Below are 16,447 nucleotides of genomic sequence, written 5' to 3'. Positions count from 1 at the left end.
CAACCAGGAAGGAAGCGGGAAAGAGTATCGTTCACAGGAAACGAATACAATCTTTATTCATGGATTTAGAAACATCTCGAATGGGGTGTGTAGTTGGAAATTAAATTTTTACGTGAGAACTTTTGTAATGTGTCTAGGTTTTGATCAAACCCTATTCAAGCGATTTGGGAGAGGAAGAATCTGAACTAGGAAGACTGATTTGGTTTTAATCACCAATTAGAATCAAGCCCTCAAAACTGTCTGGAATGCAGAGCAAAAACAGAGAGAGCATCATCTTCAAGACCTGACCTTCATCCATTTGAAGATTAACCAGCGAAGGGACTACCTCAATCATCTCCATTAAAGGCAGATTTTTATTCATTGATACAGAGGATGAGTCAAAAACCAAATTCAACTTGATCATCTGATCATATCTTCGTCGTCAATATTTATTACATTGAATTGAAAAATCGCTGAGGGCAAGTTTAATTTAATTTCACCACTCTGTTACAAAGGTGACATCATTCATTATACTTTCCAAATCAAATAGTTTTTATTGACTGAAAACTACAGAGCTGGGTCTTTAGACCATGAATTTACATTCCGTCCATGTTATCAACAGAAAAGATGGATAACATGTAGTTTATTTGGTTATTAGACCATGGGTGAATTTATATTCGATCCATGATCAGACGCTATAAATTTTTATGCAGAGTATGTAGTTTACAAGACAAATGTCTGCCTTGCGACAGATTTGTCTACATTTTACATTGATCATTGATCGAAGGATACAATGTTCGACAAATAGGCAACAATCAAACAAATCTAGAGAATGAGTCGGAGGAGTGCATCACTACATCACCGAAGCAACTGGATTGTGACTGTGAGAGGAGAGAATGTTTTGAGGATATTGGGAAGGCTCCCAATTTTGAAGGATTCTAAGCACTGAATTGGCTTTCTTTCTTGCTCGAGGAGTGCCCGAAGTGAGAAGACTATACAAACAAGGCATCAGTGATGGCATCCTCAACAACATATTTAAAGTTTGATCTCCTTTGTGGCAGCACAGCAATAGTAAGATAGCAACTGAATTCTCCTTGCATTTGGGCGAGGAAGAGCCTGATCTAAGAAGACTGATAAGTAGAGGTATTGCAGAGGAATCACTAATTGCAGTTAAACCTTCAGATTGTCTGGAAAGCAGAGAAAGAACAGAGCAAGCCTCATCTACAAGACCTGTTCTTTCATGAGTTAGAAGATCAAGCAGCAAAGGGACTGCCCCAGCTGCTACTACCTGCAAATCATTTCCATGAAAAGATGATAGACGAAACAGGGCATTCGCAGCATCACTTTTGCCTCTTGCAGTTCCATCTCGAAGAAGATCTATCAAAGCTGGAATGGCTTCTCGAGTCTCTCCTATCAATTTCTTATATGTATCTACAGAGGAGATACTGAAGAGGGTTGCAGCTGCATTCTCCCGAGCTTCCATGCTTCTCCCACTTAATACAACCCTAATGATTGGCTGCAATGCACAAGACTCCATTATTCTATTTTTATTGCTCGCATGTATAGATAGATTCAGAAGGGCAGTTACAGCATTTTCTTGAGCTTTGGGATCCTTTGAAGAAAGCAATGGCACAAGTAATGGTATGGCCCCTGCTTCTGCAATACAAGCCCTATTCTCCATACCACATTTAGCAAGTAGTCTGAGTTCATAAGCAGCCCGCTTTTTCACTTCAAATGACCCTGCACAAAGCCTTTCCACAAGAAATTCTGCTGTCATTTTAGCAGCTTGGATCGCTGCCTTAGTGCTTGGGATGCCTTCCAAGAAAGAACTTTTCTTGACACTTTCCGACTTTTCAAATGGGATTTTATGCTCTGCACAATACTGAACAATGAGGCTTCGAAGAGCGTGATTTGGAGTCAGATTTGTGTTCGCAAGCTTCTGCCCACTCTTTGGACATGTAGAGTGTCCTTCCTTGATCCATCTGGTAATGGATGCCACATCATATGTTTGCCCTGTGCATACAATAACAGGTTCTTGCATCAAATCCAGTGAAATTGGACACCGGAAATCATCCGGTATAGCAGAATCAGAAACACTCTCAGAGTCTACTGCAGATGATTGAGTTCCGCTTGATGGTTGGAAATGTGAATCAAAGTCCACCCAAAACAGGACACATTTACAGTAGCGGATGAAGGCAATCAAGGTATTAATTAGGGGCAAATTCTTCTCTGACCCTAACTCTTTCTGGCATCTCATCTCTTCCTCCAGTAGCTCTGTTTCTCTCTGACAATCCAATGCACTTCGGAGATTCAGGCCATCCAAAATCCTTCGAAGTCGAGACTCCTCTGGAGCTACCTCCTTTTCAAACTCATCCAGAACAGCAAAAACATCACTGCAAAGTTGTTCTTCGGCCTGATCAACAAACAATTTGGCTCTCTTGGCCTGCTGATGAAGCAGCTCAACTTGTTCCCTGATCTCGTCTGAGAGATTCAACAACGTCAAAGGAAGGATATCCAGAGCAGAGGCCATATCTTGTATCAAACCATAAAATTGCTTCGAGATTTCTTGTGTTTGCAAAAAAAACCAAACACAATTCCCATCACAAATACAATCCTCCAGCAAATGTTTACTTCTCTGCAACATAATAAACAATTCCCTAAAAGATTTCAAAGCAGGAGGAGGAAGGGAAATGCCCGAATCTCTGACCTCTTCAAAAAGTATAGACAAGACCTTAACTTTCCGAGTGATGCGAACCGCATTTCTCCTCTGGCATTCTCGGGGCTTCTCCAAAGACATAATCTGGTGAGCAAGAGAAATGAGAGCTTGTAATAAAGATTCAGCAGAAATGTAAACTTCAGGCACAAGAACAGGACCCGTGGAAGCCCGTTTCTTCTTCCTGAGCAGCCATATATTTGATGGCAGAGGCACATTTTTCTCCATTAAAAGCCACAAAACACCAAATAGAAATCTGTCCAATGTATGCAAGTATGAAATACAATAATCTACGCTGAAATTCAGCAGTTGAAACCAAATTCCACCCCAAACTACACAGTAGACAAATTAGGCAATCTGCCTGCTACTCGACTCAAAGAATCTAAACTTTTCCCTACACAATCTGCAGTTACAGTCTGCGACCAAAATTTGTCCGATCGAATAATATGTTTACCAAATTGGGGAAGTCTATAAGTTTTGGATGAGATTACACTTTTATTTGCAGATGTATGATACCTTTATGGGTGGATAGCAGAGTCACTTTATAGTGTTCGATAAGATATTTCCGGTTATCCGTAACTTCTGGCGCTTTTGCCGACAGGCAGGTGGCAGTCGTGGCATGGGACGAATGATATTTTAGAGTTGAATAGGATGAGGAACGGAAAACTTTCATTTGTACGCGTGTCAGAATTGATGATTTAAAGCTCTTTGATGACTGACACATGGCAGGGACAACTCGGTATATTTAGACTCTTACGGGAGCGCTTATTAGAATCAAAATGCAATTGTTTTTAGAATTTTCACTGAATTAAAAATATGTTCATTGGTGCATTTAATCTTTCCATAGATGCTGTCCTCTAAGGTTTTAGTGTTTGCAATGTTTTTATAATTTAAATTGTTTGTTTGGGGTGTCTTCATTCTCTTTTTAGTCAAAATTTATGTGGTTGATACTTTGAAATTACACATTTATTGAGGTGAGGTAAACAAAAATAAATTATTTCTATGTCTCACGGATTTGAGACATATTCGTTGTTACCTAACAATTATGATGAATTTGTTGCATGCTAAATGTATTCAAGAACTATCATTTGCAATATGCTAAATGTATTCAAGAACTATCATCTGGCTTGCAAACTCATGTCTCCTTTAAAGACCGTGTTATTTACTTCTTTTCTCAAAATATTTAAACTATTAATATAAAAGAGCTTATGGAAAGAACAAGTTCTATCTTAAGATATGCATTCATTTTCATGAGATTTCTCAGCATTGTCTTTATAACATTAAATATGCACAACACATAAACAAATACAAATAAATTCTGGAAATTCATAATTGGCGATTTGACCATTTTGTCAAATTGTTTATTATCTGTTATCTTTCCTCTATCATGATTTATATGCCCAACTAAGAATGATCTCTCTTTTAATGATACATATAACTTATCTAAAAGGCCAATTGCATTTGATCAACTCTATTTATTTATTTATTTTATAGATTTTCATTGAAATTTCAAAAATTACGATGCCTTGTTTATGTGATGTGTAGATTGTCAATGGAAGAAAATTGTGGAATAATGCTTCCAAATGATAAATTTTATAGGAGAGATAATGCAAAGAATTCCTACAAATTCTTTTACTATTAAAAATTAGATAAACACATACAAACACATAGGTAAACCGTTTTGGGAAGAAAAATACACTCCAAACACTTACTTCAATTGTATTGATTTTTGACATCTAAAGTTACAACAATTTGTGACCAAATCCTCTTTCGAAATAATTACATCATTAAAAAAAATTGAAGGCAAATTTGGCATGAAATAACTTCTTAGTAAATATAGGAACTCATACAAAATACACCAAAAAGCCACATATGGCAAGTGGAAAACATTCTTTGTTCCCAAAATTATCTCACATGCTCTAAAGATAAGTGGTATAGCAAACAAGTTGTTACCATTTACATGATGCTAGGCATATGCACCGAGTTGTGGTGCCAAAAAGGTGACAAGAATTTTTTTTTTTCTATTTTAAAAAGCACGTACGCGCTTTAAAAAAATAAAAAGTATATATGATGGGCTACAAACCCGCAACCCATCATTTTCATCAACATTTTCTTCTACTTCTACAGCGAGCAGCGCGTACGCGAGTTGAAGACTCAACATTTGCACCACCATTTGCCAAAATGCCTCCTCGTCGACGAAATCCAAGACCACAAGCGCACCCACGACGACGTCATAAGTGATATAAACCTAACTTTGCATTGTTTGATATATTTTTCATATTGTTTTGTAAGTTTTTTATATTCTTTTGTAGGGTTTTTACAAATTTCATTTAGATTTGTTTATTTATTTGACTTTCAATTGATTTTTTATCAGGAAATGTTCATAATCAACCAGAAAATCCACAAGAACATCAAAACCCTCAAGAACCCCAAAACCAAAACCCTCCTCAAGAAGAAGAACAAATTCCACAACCCGAACCAATTGCAAGACCTCCACCAGGCACACAAGAAAATATAAGAAATGAAATAGAGAGAGGCAAAACTGAATTAGAAGGAATCATTGCTCGGTTGAAAGAATCCGAACAAACCAATCCAATGAGGGCTCAATTGGCATCATCCCTCGAATCCATTAACACTCAGATAGCCTCAGTTAGTGGTCAGTTAGATATTTGGCGGGCTAAGAGGGATGAACAAAAAAGATTTTATGCAAATAAATTGTCATATGAAGATGTTAGAAAAAAGGAAATACCAAAAGGTAGTATATGTGCATTATTTAGAAAACCCGGTGAGCAAAATACTATTAGAGAGGGTACTAAACGATTCCCCATTCATTGGTGCATACATGATGCTATTAGAAATAATTTTTGGGATAGATGGTGGATGGTTTTTGATGCCCCTCCTTGCAACAATCACGAGGTCCCCATGTATTTTTTGAAGAAATTATATTGCGAGTTTGTCCTTGGGGAGATCCCCAATTATTTTGATATGTTAGACTCCCAGGGTAGAGGTGGGGGGTCATCATTTGAGAGGCCAGGAGCACGTCGTGACCCTAATGTAGTTAGGGCAGCTGTGGTCCATCCACAGCGCGAGCATGTGATTATTCCTTCAGTTGTGAAGGAACATGTAGAGGCCAGCACTCTAGGGACCATTAATGCTTTGATGCAGACCCTCATCCATTCCACGAGCCCATTAGTTGAGGGGGAGCCTAGTATACATCGTGGTCACATGTGCACTTCATGCGGATCCCTATGCACATTTGGCACTCATGTCGGAGATGGTGCAGATGATGGGCTTGTCACCGATCAGTTCCTGAACGAGACATTTGGCATTGATACACAGGTAAATTACTAATTTGATCACATTTCATACGTATAGTGAATGATTAATTAATTAGGATTTATTGACATTGTTCAAAATTTAGGGTCAAGTGTTCCTGGGCCTAGCAGCGATCCTCCAGGCCCATTTTTTGTCCCTTCGACGAGTCTTGAGGTATGTATCAATTTAATCATTTTAATTAATACACATATTTATTATGTAATCATATTAAGGATTGACCAAAAAAAATATGCATGTGCATCAGTTCTCCACAGGACCCTCAACCTTTACCATAGACGCAGAGCAGAGACATCATACGAGCTTCACACAGGTACCGTTGTTTCATGTTAATTTAATTCATTTGATTATATTTATTCCATGTTTCATGTTAGATATAACATGTATTGTATGACATGCAGCTCATGATGTCGGACACACCTCCTCATCTGCGACAGTTTGTTGATAGTGGAGTGGCCGCAGCTGTGGCTAGCTCACAGCCACTGACGGAGGTATGAAAGAATTTTCTTCGTTTTAGTTGTTGTTTATAATATTTAATCTCAAAATTTCTAATGTTATTTATAAGTGATTATATTTATTGAATTGTTGTAGGGTCTTGTCACGCCTGATCGTCCACGAGCATTTGAGGTGGACTTACAGAGTGACTATTTGTTGGCGGTAAGAAAATAATTGATTTTGTGAGTACATATATTTGATTTCAACGTATAATAAATATTGATTCATATCTACTTTATTTGTATCATTTGGACCTGGAGAAGAGCCTCAACAAGAGGTCAAGTGAGCGTGTCAGGAGGGCCCCGTCATCTCCACTGTCTCCCTCCACACGACGGCAGAGGACGTTGAGAGACTTGTTTCCTTCCCCTCGTGGGAAGGAAAAGATGTAGTTGAGATATTTGATACATATATATAGAGACTTGTTTCCTTCCCCATGTATATATATATAGGCATCTGAGAGACATATTCGATACACATTTGATGTACATATGACATTCTATATTTGATGTATGACATTATTGGTTAATATATGATATGTTTGTTCATATACGACATTATTGGTTATCATAATATATTATGTGTTTGTTAATGTATATGACATTATTGGTTATCATTTTATATTATATGTTTGTTCATGTATGACGTTAAATTAGATATGTTCGTGTATGACATTAAATTAGATATGTGCATGTATGAAATTAAATTCAATTGGTAGAGAGTTGCCATTATGTCTACCAACTAGTAGATGTTCTTTTTTGCTTTATTAGTATTTCTCAAAAACTGCAAAGAATCTGTTTCTGGTGAATAGTTGTAAACAATTGTGATCATTGACTTCATGTACTCATGGCTTTGGCTGCGAACACTTGTAACTTTGGCTATAAGCATCCATGGCTTTGGCTATGTGCACTAGTGGCTTTGGATGTGAGCATTTATGGCTTTGGTTGTAGGCACAATATAGAATTGGCTATAGGTTGTCTTTCTTGCTACATGTCGAAGTTACCTTCAAGAATATCATTAGTCTAAGATCATTACAATTAAAATACTATGACATAATACCTTGGAAATAATAGTCTTTAACCCATTACTTTATTTGTTAAAACATCATGTAGTATCTACTGTAGTCCTTCTACTCAAATATGTTTTCAAAAATACTTAGTATGGCAAAGAAATGTCTATGGAAAGCTTGTCAAATAGGATATTGAAGAACTAAATGTGGATAGTCATTAGTACCCATCAATAAGAACACAAACATCTTTCTTAAGCAAGCCATATGACATTAGCAAGTAATTTATAAATTTCCTTTGCAAATAACTAGAAGATGCTATGAATCTTAATACAGAGTTAATCACGAACTCATTATTCCATCCAAGAAGCATATATCACCCTAAGCCAATTAACCGACAAGATAAAAATTAATTCAATTTCAAAAAAATTTTGAGTATAACAAGCATCCTAGGGATTCTTACAAGAATTAACACGATGTTCACAAGAGCATTACAAGTTCTTGTAATGCTATTTCACATATTGTAATCATATTCAGTTTTGAATGGCCATTTGTGTTACAAGCATAAATGTTCTTTAAGGTCTTTTAATTCTAGACATGAATTTTATTATGAAGCTTTTTTATGACAACCCACTCAATGCATATATTGTTGTTCCACATTATGCTAATTTGACTTTCATTGGTTGATTTGGGTCTAGACATGACGTTACTCACTACCTTTTTTATATATTATTTTTTTGTAGTGAGGTTCTGGCCTGAATGAATGTATTAATCATCGAAGTTGTGAACCTTGGTCGAGATCCTTACAAATATATTTTCAAATTGGACCTCAAATAGTTTTCTCAGTCACCCCCTGTACACAGATACTGAAATTGTAGTTAATTACAAAATTAATACTGAATTAACACAAGTTTAATTGAGAAGTATTATGTTCCTCAATAGGCTAGATTATTATTGACCGGGAAGCTTTATCTTAGACCAGTTGGTTTCCTAAATCTTTAGTGCAATGATAGTCTTATGGAATGTGGAATTAGGTCTGCTAGCTAAGGAACGTTCTTTAAAAGGTAGAGGAAACTCAAGACTCACGTGTTTCCAATCAATATAAATGTTTAAATCGCTTCTCTAATTTTTTCTATTTATGATCTTCTTAAAACTTAACTTTCTAAATGCATTGATGGGGAAATAAAGATCTTCTAGGAACTAAAGGCTAATCATGTTTAATACTTACAATTCTCTGTTTTTATCTAATAATTTAAAAAAGATTGTACAAGTGTTTTCAAAGAGCAACACTTGTCACTAACATCATAAGAAGGAATATCCAAGGAGACTTACCACTGATCCCCCACCACCAAATTCAAGAGAAAACAAAAATCCACTACTAAAGAGATAGTAACAATGATCATCCCTAGTCTCTCCCTTATCACAAAATTATTACCATCAAAATTTGCATTTCCAATTGCATCATGTGCGTTGAAGCGATAGTAACATTTTCACTCTCTTACCTAATGTCTCCCATTTCTGAAACTCCTGGGGAAGGGCAAGGCCATCTTCTCAGTACTTCAAAATACAACAAGTTCCATTTTTTCACATATTGATAATCGTTGACTTAAAGTATAGTCAAAGTATTGACAGCCCATAGATATGCCCCATCAAAGATCATAGCCCTGTGGCATTTAGTGACCCTTAGGGACATTCTGGTTCAGCGTGCCTGAGAACGTTTGAGCACTGAATGGGACAGGAAGAGGTTGGGGATAGGGTTTACCCGGCCACCCGGAGCTAATGGAGCAGACAGTTTGATCCCACGACGAAAGATGAGAGAGATTTGGCAGTTGGCAACTTTGTACTGGCCAACACTACAAGTTTTAGCATCACCCGAGATGGCATTGTAGAATGAAAATGGAATGTGATCTCCAAAAAGTGAGATAGGTTATTGTAGGTCTTTGCAACATAGTCCTATAGAAATTGGAATCTCATCCATATCTTGCACGAGCTCCGAGATATGCCCCATCAAAGATTGCAGCCCTGTGGCATTTAGTGACCCTTAGGGACATTCTGGTTCAACGTGCCTGAGAACGTTCGAGCACTGAAGGGGACAAGACAAGGTTGGGGATAGGGTTTACCCGGTCACTCGGAGCTAATGGAGCAGACAGTTTGATCCCACGACGAAAGATGAGAGAGATTTGGCAGTTGGCAACTTTGTATTTGCCAACACTACAAGTTTCAGCATCACCCGAGATGGCGTTGTATAATGAAAATGGAATGTGATCTCCAAAAAGTGAGAGAGGTTATTGTAGGTCTCTGCAACACGGTCCTGTAGGAACTAGAATCACATCCATACCTTGCACGAGCTCTGAGATATGCCCCATCAAAGATCGCAGCCCTATGACATTTAGTGACCCTTAGGGACATTCTGGTTCAACGTGCTTGAGAACGTTCGAGCACTAAAGGGGACAGGAAGAGGTTGGGGATAGGGTTTACTCGGCCACCCGGAGCTAATGGAGTAGACAGTTTGATCCCACAACGAAAGATGAGAGAGATTTGGCAGTTGGCAACTTTGTACTGGCCAACACTACAAGTTTCAGCATCACCCGACATGGCATTGTAGAATGAAAATGGAATGTGATCTCCAAAAAGTGAGAGAGGTTATTGTAGGTCTCTACAACACAATCCTGTAAGAACTAGAATCGCATCCATACCTTGCACGAGCTCCAAGATATGCCCCGTCAAAGATCGCAGCCCTGTGGCATTTAGTGACCCTTAGGGACATTCAAGTTCGGCGTGCCTGAGAACGTTCAAGCATTGAAGGGGACAAGACAAGGTTTGGGATAGGGTTTACCCAGCCACCCAGAGCTAATGGAGCAGACAGTTTGATCCCACGACGAAAGATGAGAGAGATTTGGCAGTTGGCAACTTTGTACTGGCCAACACTACAAGTTTCAGCATCACCCGAGATGGCATTGAAAAATGAAAACAGAATGTGATCTCCAAAAAGAGAGAGAGGTTATTGTAGGTCTCTGCAACACGGTCCTGTAGGAACTAGAATCGCATCCATACCTCACACGAGCTCCGAGATATGCCCCGTCAAAGATCGCAACCCTATGGCATTTAGTGACCCTTGGGGACATTTCGGATTGGCGTGCCTGAGAACGTTCGAGCACTGAAGGGGATAGGAAGAGGTTGGGGATAGGGTTTACCCGGCCACTCGGAACTAACGGAGCAGACAGTTTGATCCCACGACGAAAGGTGAGAGAGATTTGGTAGTTGGCAACTTTGTACTGGCCCACACTGCAAGTTTCAGCATCACCTGAGATGGCATTGTAAAAAAAAAATGGAGTGTGATCTCCAAAAAGTGAGAGAGGTTATTGTAGGTCTCTGCAACACGGTCCTTTAGGAACTAGAATCACATCCATACCTTGCACGAGCTCCGAGATATGCCCCGTCAAAGATCGCAGCCCTATGGCATTTAATGACCCTTGGGGACATTCTAGATTGGCGTGCCTGAGAACGTTCAAGCACTGAAGGGGATAGGATGAGGTTGGGGATAGGGTTTACCCGGCCATGCAAAGTTAACAGAGCAGACAGTTCGATCCCACGAGGAAAGGTGAGAGAGATTTGGCAGTTGGCAACTTTGTATTAGCCGACATTGCAAGTTTCAGCATCACCCGAGATGGCTTCGTAAAATGAAAATGGAGTGTGATCTCCAAAAAGTGAGAGAGGTTATTGTAGGTCTCCAAAAAGAGTGTTTAAAAATGCAAAAATAGCGGGGGGTCCTTTTTATGGTTTGGGAGTTTGACCGTTAAAACTAGAAATTGTCCTACTAGTAAGTGCTGGTAACAGTTTTGAAATTTGATTGTTGAGTGTTGAGAAACCTCAATTTTGGGATTTTTCTTGTTGGTTTGAGTCTATAATAACCATTTCCATCTGAAAAGTTGAGTGTTGAAACCATTTAAGAAGTATTTGCATAGTTTTCCCTAAAATTTGAGTGCATAAAAAGGGGTATGTGATTGCTCCCAAGGTGGATTTAGTGTTTTCTCCAAACAAGAGTTGCATTTTATGTTTGAATTCATCTAATATAACCAAAGTGAAGGTGTTTGAACCATTTTGGGGTTCTAGAGACATTGCAAAGTAAGAGTTCTAGAAAGCCCTAGGGTAAAGGGGCTAGAAAGGAGGGTTTTGTAAAAACCATTATAAAGTTGATCATTAGACCAAAAAAATAGAAGAATCCAAGCATTTGAGTCGTGTCTTAAGAATTTTTTGGGTCATGGGAGTTCCAAAAGTCAAGGGATTGTGAGTTGCTTTGTAAATCGCCTCAAACTAGGTCTAGTTGGCAGACTGAAATAGCCAGTTTTGAGTGATATTTTACAAAACAAGTGTAGTTGGTTTTGGAGTATATTGTAGAGTGAGGAAAAGGGTATTTTAATCACCCAATAGTTTAGGAAGTTCTGTGGAAAATTTTGGAGAAAACAACAAATTAGTGACTGGCAAGGGCTAGTTGGAACAAGCCTAGAAGAGGCAAAATTGAGAAAGTGTAAGAGATGAGTTGCTGAGAGTGTGCAAGGAGTTGGAACATGTTAGATGATATGTTTTGAGATGATCCAAGGTGTTGAGGTCATGATATGATGCCAAGGATGAGTTTTGCTACTTGCATAGGGTGTTCCAACCAAGCTACAAATGCATAGGATAGGACCTTGTAAGGTACTTGCAAATTATGGTTCTAATGCCGACAAAATAGAACTCCCACCAAACTTGGAAATTTACCTTATCTTTAATGTCAAGGACTAAGTTCAATATAAAGGGCCTACATTCATAGAAGGAAAAAAAAAATCAAAGGTTGAAGAAGTCACTATCCCATTATAATCTCAGCCAAAAGCTGAAAAGGTTATGGATTCAAGAATCAAGAAGAAGACTTGTCATGGCACCTATATGGAGCATCTTATCAAATGGAAGGATCAACCAGAATTTGAAGTAACATGGATAGATGAGAGTGATTTTGGAAAGAAAGGTATTCCTACAAAATTCCTTCAGATTTATCCACCATTAGTTCTTTGTCACATGGGGAGAATGGTGCAAGAGCACCTAGTGAGTTTGAAAATTTTGGCCTAACTGGGGCTCTAGACCTAGTAGGTCAAGTAAGAAAGAAAAGGACATCTATGATTTGGGTGGTGAGTGGAGTCTTGTGATGATTAGGAGAGTTTGGAAATATCAAGTTGAGGACCATATAATAACCCTAGATATTGCATTGGGGTTTGTGCCCAATTTTTCCTAGTAGAGAGAAAATGCCTTCATTTGAATATTGGGGTGATTGAAGTTGACATAGTCAATTGGTGTGCATAGATCCTAGGGAAGGGGATAGTTGGGAGATATCCTCTTGGGAATAGGGTCATGAAGAAACCCTATAGGATCAGAAGAAGTCATTGGTTAGTTTGGGCATAGTGGCCTAAACTAGCAAGGTGGGTCTCCTTACGTTACTATTGGTTAGAGAATTCCAATTTTTATTTGTTCAAGGCTAAGAGACATATAAAAAACTACATTTTCAATTATGATCTCAAGGCCTGCATGGCAGTCCAAGTACATGGATGGATGATGAAATAATTATTCTTGAATTGGCTAGACCACTTTGTAAGAACAATTCCATGTGGGGTGTTTCTCTCAAAAAGGTGTCTTCTAGTATTTGATATCAGATCATGGAATCCATATGACATGGAAAAAAATTTATAAAGCAAAGAAGTTGGGCATAGATTGTGTGTCACTTGTAGCGTATACCATCTATAGGTGTCAATCATTGGATGTTAATTTTTTCTCACCATTAAAATCTTACTTAAAACATATTTGGAATGTGTGGTTGGCTAGGAACCCTCAAATCAATATTGGTCGTGAGGAGTTAGGAATGTTATCCAGCAAAGCCTCCAATTTGGCACTTACACCCGATAATATAATGAGTGGTTTCCATAGGATAGGGATATGGTCTTTGAATAGGCAGGTTTTAGTGAATGATATAGGCCCAAGAAAGTGCTTCATTGTTGATGAGGATGGAAAATAGGGATCTAAACCACAACCCACAAGTAGTGGATCAGAAGAAACAACTACTGTAGATGACGCAAATATTGATGAGTTGTAAAGCGAGGGGGAGGAAATCACTATTGAATCCTTCCTAAAAATCAATGGCTTATTAGATGAACCAATTAACACTTTGTTGAGGAGTTATGGACAAAATATGAAGGGACTAGGTACAATTGCACCTAAAAATACCCAACTAGAAAACCTAAACCAGCCAGTGGACTATTATAGGAGATAAAACCTTGAGCATACAACAAACATTGATATTAGATTAAGCTTGCTAATGCAAGATTCACAACCAAATTGGTTGTAGGAGGTTGTCACAAACCTTGGGTAACCAAATACTTGTGGGGATGAAAATGTTTCCCTTTTAATTCCATCCCCACCACATGTTGACCCCAAGGACGTCATCTAATGCTTTGCAAATGGTGGCAACCATGATGAAATAAATAGTTAACAATTTTTTGATATCCAGGCCCAAAATGACTATGATGGAGATGTTGATTTTATACGTTACATGCCACTAGACAGAAAACAACATAGTGGTTTACCCAGTAGATTCCTATAGCTACCAAAGAAAAGGATACAAAATTCTAAGGAACAAGAGAGACTAAGAATTTATTTGAGGCTAATGCACTTTACATGAAGGAAATATTCTAATATACCTTTACATGAAGAAATATTTGAGGCTAATGCCCAACATACCTCTTCTCCCATAGCATAAATCACATTCTGATATGTTCAATGCTCTAATCCCTAGATTAGGAAATATTCTTACTTAATAAGTGTAACCCAGAGCATTGTCACCATAGTTGGCAACAAATGGTGAGAGTCCCAATCAACTAGTGAAAAAATGACTAAGTTGATGGAGTTGAATCCTACATTACACACATCTCCTAGTAGTGGACAGGAGGATGTTGGGATTCGGAGCATAGCACCTATTCCCTTTCCCAGTTTTATGGACAATTGATGGGAACTCAAGTAGATGGGAGAAATTCCAATTTTTTTGAAGCGATAAAGTTTTGTGATGTATTTAGAATATCTAAGATAGACTTATTTTTTAAGTGAACTAAACCGTTCTTACATTACTATTTAAATGTATTTGTATTGTTATAATAGTTTGATTGTTGGTCATGGTGTACTACTAGCATACCTAAAATTTTAATTAATTTTTTTGGTAAATTAAGTCGAGAGATATCTAATTTAAAATATGTAAAGTTTAGAAATATAAATAGTTCATCATAGAGATATTATAGAATTAATTTATTTTAAATAATAGAAATAATCATAACAAATAGATAGAAATAAAAAATAATAATTTTATACAAAAAGTTTTAATTTATTTTAAATAATTAAATAATAGAAACATCATAGAATTAATAATTCAGTATAATCATAAAAAATAGACACTAAACAATCCCAAATTCAAACATACGAAGGTCCAACTAGAATAATGACTTTAAATAACCAAATACCAAAGCCAAACAAAGGAAATGGGACTTTTACCTTAAATGAATAAATTACATGAAGAAGGGTGGCTGGCTATTTGGAAATCTACTTATTTTTCTTCTCTCCCTCCTGTCATCCAAGAGAACATGCAATGAAAGAAAAATATTGTCAAAATAAGAAAATATGAAAAATATTGTTCTAGCTTTAAAAAAATTGGAGACATCAAAACATAAAATCTAGATTCTAAACAAATCAAAACATAAAATCTATGATTTAAACTAAATCTCATCACTTACGCATCATAACAATACGGTCCACCTTAGTCATGTGGACAGTCTTGGGGAAGAGGTTGCAACAATGTATTTGGATCCAGTTGATCACTCTTTCTCTGTCTCCCTCTCTCTGTATTCAATCTAATGAGCCAACTGGATCTGCTCAACATTTTAATGTCTCAAGTATTGCCTCGTGGTCTGACTCGCGAACTTTCCAAAGATTCTTATTATGTGGTTTTCCACCATATTTTATCAAGTGGACATTTGATGCGACAACAGGATTTGAATAATGAAGAATCTTCCTCTCTGTTTGCCAATCCTCGAATAACCATAAGTTAGGGTTCTTCATAGAATATCGTCTAAGCCATGTGCCGGTTACAACCACCGCACTGACATGGTACTCTAAACCTTCACCATATATAACCGAGTGATCCAATTTTTGTTTGGCTTCAACACAACGACACAAATAATAACATGTCCCTTCTTCATTGTCTTCAGGTGCAATAACAACAAAAACATGGCCTGCAGTGACAAATGTACAAAATGCGGTCATTAATTCAAAAAATACTTGCATAAAAGTTATAAAGTTACATATTGAAATTACAAAGATATATAAATATATATATTACCAGGTTGCACTAGATCATACAAGCGGTCAAAGTCAATAGACGATTCCATCTGTACCATTCCCAGTGCTTGTGGGGGATGATAGGTGTCAATTGGGTCCAAAACTCGTATATCCCATTTGTCCACCCATTCAGTCAACTCACAGTCATCCCAATTTTCCTCTGCACATGATGGACAATAGAATGTCATTTTTCATGTGTGGATACTCCATGAACCTGCATCAGAGCTTCTAAAAGAGTGCAACTCACTAGATCCTGTTAGTATGCAATAATCCTGATATGGTGCAATGTTAGTATTATCTATCAACCAAAAAAATCTACGAACCGTAGACTCACCTTCCTTACCTGGACCCATTGTAGCGTTACACCACTGGATGATGGATTTTGCATCTGTCAATATTGCTCCATCTTTGTACTTTAATTCTTCATGAGCTAAGGCTCTTTTGATGCATGTGCCTGCACCATCATGCTCTCCCTTTCCATGACCAGCCTCTGTGAAATTCCACATGTATTGAATTCT

The 16,447-nt window shown here is 37.6% G+C and overlaps 1 protein-coding gene across 1 annotated transcript; it reads right to left on the bottom strand.

Moving 5' to 3' along the window:
* Positions 1–507: 507 nt before the first annotated feature.
* Positions 508–3,186, bottom strand: LOC149559063 (U-box domain-containing protein 1-like). Its single transcript, XM_089828368.1, has one exon. The coding sequence runs from the start codon at positions 2,918–2,920 to the stop codon at positions 833–835; it is 2,088 nt and encodes a 695-aa protein (XP_089684494.1). The 5' UTR covers positions 2,921–3,186; the 3' UTR covers positions 508–832.
* Between the last annotated feature and the right edge of the window lie 13,261 nt (positions 3,187–16,447).

Source organism: Cupressus sempervirens, chromosome 5 (assembly GCF_028749045.1).
Source record: "Cupressus sempervirens isolate cs-2001-9-10 chromosome 5, ASM2874904v1, whole genome shotgun sequence".
Lineage (NCBI taxonomy): Eukaryota > Viridiplantae > Streptophyta > Pinopsida > Cupressales > Cupressaceae > Cupressus > Cupressus sempervirens.
The sequence above is the reverse complement of the archived record's forward strand: the minus strand, read 5'-3'. Positions and strand labels throughout refer to the sequence as shown.

Excerpts from the sequence above, each read along its gene's own strand:
- LOC149559063 (XM_089828368.1), bottom strand. The coding sequence starts at position 2,920 with ATGGAGAAAAATGTGCCTCTGCCATCAAATATATGGCTGCTCAGGAAG.